This window comes from Canis lupus, chromosome 18 (assembly GCF_003254725.2).
Source record: "Canis lupus dingo isolate Sandy chromosome 18, ASM325472v2, whole genome shotgun sequence".
In the NCBI taxonomy this organism is placed as follows: Eukaryota; Metazoa; Chordata; class Mammalia; order Carnivora; family Canidae; genus Canis; species Canis lupus.
Window position 1 is genome coordinate 51,436,882 of NC_064260.1, and position 9,422 is coordinate 51,446,303.

Here is a 9,422-nt window from a genome sequence, read left to right on the forward strand (position 1 = left end):
CCCGACAGGCTCCGCGCGCTTTACGCGCCAGCTTTGGCCTTGGCCACCGAGCAGCGGAATCGGCGGCGGAGAATGGAGAGTAGCGAGGAGGCAGCAGTCGAGAAGTGCCGCGTCCACTTGCGCCCCGGCACGCTGCGCGACGCCGCTCGCGCCACGCTGCATCTTCTGCCTTGCGAGGTTCTAGTTAACCGGCCCGCCCCCGTGGACCGCTTCTTCACCCCAGCCATTCGACAGGGTCCCGACGGTGAGTGCTCACCGCCGGACTACGACTCCCGGCAACCCCCGCGCCCACGCCACGTTCTCCTCGGCGAGGAGTGGCGCGAGGGCTCCTGGGGATCGTGGTCCAACGGAGGTGGCGGGAGGGCCCCGGGGGGCTTGCCCCGCAAGGCCTGAATCAAGCCCGTACCGAGGCCCCGAGCCTGCCTTCTGCAGGACTCGAAGTGTCGTTTCGGGGCCGCAAACTACGAGGCGAGGAGGTGGTGGTGCCTCCTGGCCTCGTGGGATACGTGATGGCGATGGAGGAGCAGGGAGAGGTGTCGATGGAGAAGGACTTCTCGGAGGGTGACGAGCGAGAGGAGCAGGAGCGGGCAGAACCCCGCGAGGCGCTGGAGCGGGACTTCGTGAGCACGGGGGTGGAGGGGCAGGGCTGGAGAGTGGTGCGGGCGGCAGCGGTGGCCCTCATGCTGAGCCGGGCCCCTTCCTCAGGACCAGTTTATCGGAGCCATCGCCAGTTTCAGCCGCTTCACGCTATGGGGTCTGGAGACCATTCCTGGTCCGGACGCCAAAGTGCGCGGGGCCCTAACCTGGCCCAGTCTGGCCGCAGCGGTGAGTAGGGGGATGGGACCTCACTCTTCAGGCCCCATCCATTCCCTTGTGCCTTCAAGGGTATTCCCTGGACTGTCCAGAATCTTGTCCGAGTGGACTTGGGGCTTCAGGGCCGGGGAGTACAATGGGGTACAAGGAGCCTGGGTCTGACTGGATTAGACTGGTCAGGGGCAGGGGCGCTTCCCTACCTCTGACTGGTCTAGAAGGGGTTGTCATTCTGAGTAGCTGGGTCACTCCCAGAGTATGTGGGCCACCCAGTGTGTGTCAAAAACCCAATAGTAGAGGTGACTCCTGTTGCAGATTCACGCACAGGTGCCTGAAGACTGAGAGCCGGAACTTGAAATTGAAAGCCACTGGTTCCTTCACCCCAATAAACCAGCTCTTCATTTTGGAACCACTGATTCCATCACCCCAATAAACAAGCTCTTCACAGCACCTGCGAGTTTGTGGGCACCTTGGAGTCTTCTAAGCTGGCACTACCCCTTCTCCCACAAGAAACTTTCATGGCTCAGTCTATAGAAATGATTTATTGCCAAGGAGCAGTGAGGGCAAGAGGCCAGAATTTTGCTGCCAGTACCCACCCCTCCTCCCAACTCCTACTTACAAAAGAAATTTTTACAGCCACTAGCCCTCTGTACAGAGTGCACCCACCCCCCATCTCACTGTACATAGCTGCTTGGCTCCGTCCAGTCCCTGCTTCATAGCAGGCCCAGACCTGCAGCCAGTTGACCTTGGAGTTGACCTGAGCCCTGAGCTCGCCTTGGTGCTGGGCAGCTAGCCCCTACCAGGCCTGTCCTCTCCTTATGAAGCTGTCCTCAGCCCCACCTCCCTTGGTGTGCCTCTTGGGGGCCCTGGTGGGGGTGGGATGTGCTGTCAGCCCCAGTTCTGCTTTGTTGCCACTGCTATAGACAGTGCCTGGTCACCATTTTCCCCTCTTGCTCCAGTCCTTGGGAGTGAAGTGCAAACACTTGGAGTCGATTCGAAGGAGCCGCTTGAGCATAGCTCTTTCATGCCCATCCACGATGTCCTCAGACAGTGTGAGGATATACTGGCCCTGGATGGGAGATAGGACCGGAAGGGTCAGCCCATGTGGGGTGCACACTCTGCAGCCCTACACACACGTCTCCCCCTGCCTGCCTCCCTACCTTGTAGTAGTTGATGAGATTGAGGTACTGTAGAGTAGAAATGACATCTTCCTTCTTGATGCTGGTGATTTCACTGATCTCGCTGTGGGAGGACAAGGATCAGGTCCTCTGGAGGCCTTCCTCTCTGCCCCAAGCCCCCAGGAGCCCCAGGAATGAGGATGGGCCATGCCATGCACCCCCAGGGTCAGAGGTAGGGCCAGGCTCACTTGATGGTGATCTGTGGCCTCTCCCCGCTCTCTGACTTCAGCCCCATCAGGATCTCCAGGATGGTCTGGGACCAGTAGCTTCGGTAGGATAGGAGGCCAAGGTCTGAGAGGGGCTTCTCAGGGGTCCCCGTTTTCCCTTCCACTTTGGAGAGTTCATAGCCTACAGCAAGGCAGCAAGAAGGGGTGGGTAAGCGATCACACCTTCATGCAACTTTCAGAATATGGTTACAGGAGTAAACTGCCTGGTTCCCATCTCACCCTTGCCATGTGGTAGTTCTGTGACCTGACATACGTAGCTAGTCTGCTGTGTCTGTTTCCCCAGAGAGCTAATGAGCATTCACTCTTCATCTCTGTGCTGTGGAGGGTACTGAAAGGAACAGCTATAATCCACCTGGAGAAAAACTCAGGAACCAGGGAAGTGCAGAGAAAATGACAAGAAAGGCAAGTGCCTGATTTTCATCATTCCAGACCATATCTCCTGGGTATGTGAGAAGGGAAGGCAGCCCCCACGTGTGGTCTGGGCCTCAGGATGTCTGGATTTGCAGTCAAGTCAGTCCCCCTAGCTGTGACCTGGGGAGCATTGGCTGCTCCAGGACCAGGCTGGCCTGACTAGGTGTTGATAAGAAGCAAGGAGAGGCACTAATGTACTTCCCAGGTCAGAAGGCGGCCATTCCACAGCAGGTAACTCACCTCTCCAGAGGCACTCTCCGACTGCTCTGTCCTCCTCTACCCTGCTGATTACTGGGCACTAGCAGGCAGTTCCTAGGGAGCCCCTCAGGCTGTGCAAAATCCTATATGGCTTCGTGTCTCTTGGCAGAGTCTTCATTCTCTCCCTCAGGGTCCTGGGGTGTCCTTCATTACCTCTATAAGCCCTTCTTCACCCTCAGTCACAGCTATGTGGGCTCACAGCCCTTTTTGCCTACCCCTCCCAATCTTTATCAGCTAGTCTTGCCCAATCTTCTGTGACTTCCACCAAGCAGCCTGCTGGGGAGAGGGACAGAAAAGCTCCTGCTTTAGAGAAAGGAAGCCTGGAAGAGGAAGGGAGCACACCTGGGTCCCTACTTGACTTTGCTGGGCCTGCCAGTGCATGTGGGATCCTGCCACATCAGCCTCCCCAGCTGCAAGGAGCTCCTGGCCCCTCCCCAGTGAACATCCACCTGCCCTCAAGAACTGCCCGGAATGGGCACTCCCAGTGCACCTGTCTGCTCCTGCTGGGCAGAAGTGAGCACATCACATTGGTGTCCTTGCCCACATCCTATCTCCATGGAGGTCTGAGCTTCAAGGCTTGGATTCATTTTAAGTATCCGCCCACATATCAGGCTGAGGGCTTCCTGAGAATGTGACCCCATCTTGGCATCATTCTATTAATAAAATAACTCAAATGGATCATGACCTTATCAAGTCAAGCCACTGTGACTTCACCAAACAGCTAAGGCTCCCTCCTGTCTCTCAGGTCAGAACTTAACTATCCCAAGGGTTCAGTGAGTGGTGAGTTGAGTGGAGTGATGTAAGATGCTGGGAAGCAAAAGGGGGCCTTGCGGGTGGGGGACATAGAAGAGTTCACGGATGATGAGGGGCAGAGTCCCTTGTGGGCTTTAAGAGACTGACCTGCCTGAATCCAAGGAGCAGAGACCAAATCCACACAAATCAGTGCTTCCTTATTTTTGCTGACTTAACATCACTTTAGCATTTTGAGCATCCACTATCTGCAAGGCTCAGGTTACAGCTGGGATAATGAAGCACTGGTCCTCACTCAGGAATTTGTATGGTGGCACATGAAGCACTGGTCCTCACTTAGGAATTTCTATGGTGGCACAGAACCAGGCAGATGAGCAACAGTGGCTCACCTGGTTTCTGCTGATGGCTCCCTGGATGGGAGCATATGAGTCAGATTTGTGAAAAGTTGGGTGGTGCTTAGAACCTCACCCAAGGAAGAGTGAGGAGCTGAAAACCTAGCCCAGACAAGCAGGGTAGTTGCCCTGAGAATGGAGAAAGCCTTGGGAGAGTCCCACCTTTATTTCTGGCCAGCTACCCTGGTGACAGCAGGGTTAACAATCATAGCAACCTAGCTTGTCTACAAGGGAGGCACAATGGCAGCACTGGCACTGAGCCTGGGCCCGCATGTACCCACCCCGGGGCCCCTGGCCGGGAGCAAAGGTACTACTCACTGAACTCGATCAGCAGCTTGCCGTAGCCCCGGCGCTGGTAGGGAGGCAGGGTCAGGATGCAGGCCACATTGTAGTCTTCTGTGGATTCCTTTTCCTGGAAAGGGGAGGAAGGTGAGTGAGGAGGGGACACAGCTCAGGGCAGGGCCAAGAGATGATCTGGATGAGCACTCACCTTGGAGAAGTAGCCGACGATGTGGAAGCCCTTGCAATCATACTCTGTCATGACATAGAAGAGGAAGGGATCTGTATCATAGTACAATGTCTTGTGGTCGAGGAAACATTTGGCCAAAAGACACAGGTTCTGGGAATAACTCTGCAAAGGAAAAGGCGTGTCACCACTCTGGGTACCCTGTCTTAAATGTGGTCATTTGGTTTCTTTACCCAGGGCTGATAGATGATGAGTCTTCCTCCCTGGCGCCTGACCCGTTCTATTAGGCTGTCCCTCCTACTCAGGCAGAGCTAATTCTCAGAGTCAAGGAGCCCATGTACCAGCTCTGTGATAGTGTCTGACCTCCTGTCTTGCTGGTGAGCTGGGCAAGTTTACCCCTGTTCCCCATACCTCCCCCTAAGTCTTGTCTGGGGGGTTTCCACTGCTCTCTGCTGCAGTAACAAAAGTCAGTAGGTTGTGGCATGTCTAGAAAGACACTGCCAAGGCTTAGGAGAGGACCTCTACCCTGGTGACAGTCTTAGGAATCTACCTTTTAAAAACCACAAAACTAAAAAAATAAAAATAAAAAAAAAATAAAAAATAAAAAATAAAAACCACAAAACTCTCCTGCCTCCAGTCACACATACTGGAGACTGATCTCCTAACCTACAATGGAGATCAGGTGTTCTGAAACTGAAAGTAACTGCCTTAGGGGTCTCCCCACCAAAAGGATTCATCTTGCTGCTTTGCTTTACCTCTATACACATTTTCTGCATATGAGGCATGACTTTTTAGCCAGATGCTGGGCCATCAGGATGCCCAAGTCCACACAGAACAGTAGTGAAAGCAGCCTCCTTCCCTTGAGCTTCCTCAGCACCCAGGCCAGAGCTCTACCCTGTAATTCAAGATGCCCTGCTTCTCCCTTACTGCCCCCTCTTTGCCCCAGGAATGGTCCCACAGTCTTAACGGTCCAGATTACTCCCTTCTTCCTTCCCACAGACTAAGGCAGGTTTGAAGCCCAAAACCTGCAGTGACCCCTACTCCTCCCCCAACTGGCCACCTTCTCCCCACCTGAGCTCTGTATCTTGGAACAGCCTTGCCTCATCCTCTCTGCTTCTCAGCCAGAATGATCTTTACCTTTCCCACCATCTGTACATCCACGACTGCCCTTCAGAACCCCACTCCTTGGGCTTCCCTTACCTATCTTATCCTTCATGTTAAGGATCAAAGATCATCTCCTATGTGAAACTGCTGGCTACCTCTGGGTCCTGATAACCCATCCTTTGTTTCATGACACTTATCCCTGGGATCTGAGTGGATGTTGGCAGATCTGTTTTTGCCATGAACTGTGAACTCAAAGATTCTAATTACTGATCATCTTTATACCTCCCACTAACTACCTCACAGCAGAAACTCAATAAAAATGGAATGAGCTAATCTGTTGGCCAGACTGCCTAGTATTTTCCTGAGCAGGAAAAAGCTGCTCGTTTAACTTCCCCCAGACCACCAGTGCCAATGACTCCCCACTGCCCCTCAGCCACAGACCTTGTTCTTCCGTCCATCAATCTCAAAGAAAGAGATGGTACCCTTGCGGTAAATCTCATTGCCTGGGGGGTGTCGCAGGTCACACTTGGTCTGAGGAAGAGAGGAGGATCAGAGGCAGGGACAGGGTGGGGGATGGTAGTAAAGCAACCTCCTTGGACCCTTCATACCAAGTGACGCTGCAGACACTTGAGACTACGGCCGTATTTGAGGCAGAACTCGCAGAGGTAGAGGACGGGCAATGTGGTAAGTTCCTGTGGGTATGGGGAGAAGTACCACGGCTTCAGGCGGTGCCGGCCCAGCTCGATACACTCAATGTTCTTCATCCGGGTGACAATGTCGTCGTGGCTGCGGTCAGACACCAAGCTGCCAGTCATGCGTGGAGCGGACGGTATTCCATCTGAGCTGTCCTGGGAATCCTGCCCAGGCCCAGTGGAAAACACCAGGTTACAGAAGACAGCTCAAGCAGGACACCCGACAGCTCACACAACCCTTACATAGCTTTCCTTATTTTCAAAGTGTAACAACAACTCTATGGCAGAGGAAGAAAAAGGCTGGTACTACATTGTATTCTCCACTTTCCAGATAAGGGAAGGGAAACTAGGTAAATTATCAATTGCACTTTGAAAAAGATCACCAATGACTGATCTGAATCAGCTTTGCCTGGCTCCTAATCCTGCCAAAAACCATCACTGTCTACCACCTCTTGTTTATTTTTTTAAGTTTACTTATTTATGTATTTTTAAAGTTTTTTTTTTCTTTAAGATTTTATTTATTCATGAGACAGAGAGACAAGCAGAGACATAGGCAGAGGGAGAAGCAGGCTCCATGTAGGGAGCCCGACATGGGACTTGATCCCGGTCTCCAGGATCACACCCTGGGCTGAAGACAGTGCTAAACCGCTGAGCCACTCGGGCTGCCCTATTTTTAAAGATTTTATTTATTTATTCATGACAGACAGAGAGAGAGAGAGGCAGACACACAGGCAGTGGGAGAAGCGGGCTCCATGCAGGGAACCCGACGTGGGACTCGATCCTGGGTCTCCAGGGTCATACCGCGGGATAAAGGCGGCGCCAAACCGCTGGGCCATCGGGACTGCCCGAGTTTATTTATTTTTTAATAATCTCCACCCAAGGTGGGGCTCGAACTCACAACCCCAAGATCGAGAGTGGCATACTCTTCTGACTCAGCCAGGTGCCCCTTCTTGTTTATTTTTAAACCCATCAGTAAACTCTCTGTGCTACCTATATTTCCTCCTTTTCACCTAGCTTCCCTCTTCCTCAGACCTACCTCGTCAGTGCCCAAGCAATTTGATTTTCGCTTCCGTCCTGGTTGAGCTGCCACTGCCCTACGGGCCGATCCATTCTGTAGGTAAAATAATGAGAACAAGAAAGGACGGTTGTGAGAGGAGCCTGATCGGGGCTGCCAGAGAGTAGACAAGAGGAAGAAAAAAAGGGTTTGGGGGACTCACCTGGGGAAAAACTGAAGCTGGGGCTGTCTCGCTGGGCACTGGAGTTGCTGGTGAAACCACCTCCACCTTCCGTTTCTGTAGAGAGAAACCAAGAAAGGTGGGTCAGACGGTAGAGAAGGTGGGACCTCAGAGGAAAGCAAGGTCCCTGGAATTGCTGAGGGTACCGTTGAGCGGTGGTTGGGCTGCAGGCAGGAGCTGGAGGAGAGCGGCTGGTCAGGCTCGCCACCGGGAATGGCCTCCCGCTCCTTGGGCAGGTTGAAGCGGAGTGTGATCTGGACCGGGATTGGCAAGGTCTTCCCGCTGGCCTGGGCGGAGGCCGGCTGTAGAGATAGGTCCAGGGTCTTCCTCTAGGGTGGGGATGGTGGTGGGATGGGAAAGGGGAGTAGGGCCCCTCAGCATGATCAAGTCCCACCCTCTGCCCTCTCAAGGACACAGGAACAGCTACTGGACTCTGGAAGCTACAATTTGGCCCCCATCCTTTTGCAAGCTAAAGCCAGAGTAGAAGGGTGCAGACTTCTACCCATCCAAAAACCCCTGAGGCCAAGAGATGAGAAAAGTAGGAGGCAGGAGAGAAAAGGTGAAGCAGGGGACCTACTCACCACCTCTCTCTCTGGAGAGCCGGGGCGAGACCCAGGAAGTCCGTTCTTGGTGGGGGTCTTGGCCTCTTTCTTGGGGAACTGGATCTTCTTTAGGTCCAGCCGCTCGTGGGTCACCCATTCATCCAGGCGTTTGTTGACTGTAGCAGTGGGGATGGCTCAGGAAGGAATGCCAGAGACTGTTTCCCAACCCCTCCCCGCAGCCCTACCTCACCCAGCCCAGGACTCACAGTCAATGTAATGGACGTAGAAAAGCTTGCGGCCACTGATGTCCTTCACGCTCAGGATCTCGGCCAGGGCTGTGGAAACAACACAGGCAGGAGCCTTAGAGGAGCCAGGCGAGGAGAATTCACCCTCCTAAGACCTGATCTCCACCGTCAGGCCGATACCTAAGCCCCAGGACTTGGAGGCTTTCGCCCAAACCCCCTTCAATCACCAAGTGCCGCCCCCTTTCCAAGCCCCGCCCTACCCATTCGGAGCGGCAGAAGGCCACGCCCCTCCTGGGTATCGGCGCCCCGCCCGCCCCAGGATTATAGAGGCCCCACCCCCTCCCGAGGGTTCCGTTGACTCCCGCCCCTCGCCCTCAGGTTCCTTAACCCCGCCCCCCGACGTCACTCACGCCACTCATCTTCGTTGTCCTGGTTCCGCCGAAGCACGGGCAGGCGGCAGCCCTCGATTATCTCCCCCTGGGGAGACAGCGCGGCGCCAGGGTCGGCTACTGGGGGGCCTCGGGTTCTACCCACCTCCCCTGGCTCCCTCCGCCCCGCCCCGGGCACCGGACTCACCACCTCCGCCATCTTCCCTCCCTCCACTGCCACTTCCGGCCCCTCTGGGAGACGTCACTTCCGGGACTGAACGCGCTGTAGGCCCGTGCCTCCTCAAGCCGCTTTAGAAGAAGACTTTTGAGAGACACCGCGGCTACCCTGGAAGCAGGCAGCCGCGCCGTTTGGCTGGCGGGAGAGTGGGGCGTTTTAAGTTTCGGCCCGAGTCCTGGGCAGAATCCCCGAAACGCGCTCGATTGGCGGAAAGCTGAGTCCGTCACGTGACGCCCACCGGGTGCGACGCCGGTCACGTGGATGCGGCGCGGGTCACGTGCAACTAGGTTTGTGCTTCGAGGACGGCCCGGCTCGCGCGTCTCCTAGTGGCAGCAGGAGGCGTCGCCGGGAGCAGCTGCGCGTGGTTGGCCCCGGGGGCGGGGAGTTGGGGGAGGTGTCCTGGGGGGACTTGGGAAGCTGGAGAAGGGGGAGCACTGCAAACGGACCTTGTGCCTGGCGTTTTGTGGACTTCTTCCTTAGGGTTGGGATTCAAATACTCAGGCTTG

The 9,422-nt window shown here is 55.1% G+C and overlaps 2 protein-coding genes across 9 annotated transcripts; one reads left to right on the plus strand and one right to left on the minus strand.

Annotated features, from left to right (window-relative positions):
* RNASEH2C (ribonuclease H2 subunit C) lies at nucleotides 1-5,929 on the plus strand. 3 transcript variants are annotated; one of them, XM_049096924.1, is made up of 5 exons: nucleotides 4-244; nucleotides 433-620; nucleotides 706-825; nucleotides 2,499-2,621; nucleotides 3,123-5,929. In XM_049096924.1, exons 1-4 carry the CDS (start codon nucleotides 73-75, stop codon nucleotides 2,607-2,609), a joined length of 591 nt encoding a protein of 196 aa, XP_048952881.1. In that variant the 5' UTR covers nucleotides 4-72; the 3' UTR covers nucleotides 2,610-2,621; nucleotides 3,123-5,929. The 3 variants fall into 3 exon arrangements, with proteins under 3 accessions (XP_025301815.1, XP_048952881.1, XP_025301813.1); XM_025446030.3 differs by lacking the exons at nucleotides 2,499-2,621; nucleotides 3,123-5,929 and adding an exon at nucleotides 1,126-1,260 and having other exon boundaries at nucleotides 1-244; XM_025446028.3 differs by having other exon boundaries at nucleotides 2,499-5,929.
* Nucleotides 1,334-9,141, minus strand: KAT5 (lysine acetyltransferase 5). 6 transcript variants are annotated; one of them, XM_025446022.2, is made up of 14 exons: nucleotides 8,887-9,140; nucleotides 8,721-8,787; nucleotides 8,332-8,400; nucleotides 8,105-8,241; nucleotides 7,670-7,852; nucleotides 7,506-7,580; nucleotides 7,325-7,399; nucleotides 6,205-6,453; nucleotides 6,038-6,127; nucleotides 4,517-4,657; nucleotides 4,345-4,438; nucleotides 2,177-2,336; nucleotides 1,971-2,052; nucleotides 1,334-1,879 (listed from the first exon to the last, which is right to left on the minus strand). In XM_025446022.2, exons 1-14 carry the CDS (start codon nucleotides 8,896-8,898, stop codon nucleotides 1,745-1,747), a joined length of 1,569 nt encoding a protein of 522 aa, XP_025301807.1. In that variant the 5' UTR covers nucleotides 8,899-9,140; the 3' UTR covers nucleotides 1,334-1,744. The 6 variants fall into 6 exon arrangements, with proteins under 6 accessions (XP_025301807.1, XP_025301808.1, XP_025301806.1 ...); XM_025446023.3 differs by having other exon boundaries at nucleotides 7,670-7,825; nucleotides 8,887-9,139; XM_025446021.2 differs by having other exon boundaries at nucleotides 7,670-7,825; nucleotides 8,721-9,141.
* Nucleotides 9,142-9,422: the final 281 nt, after the last annotated feature.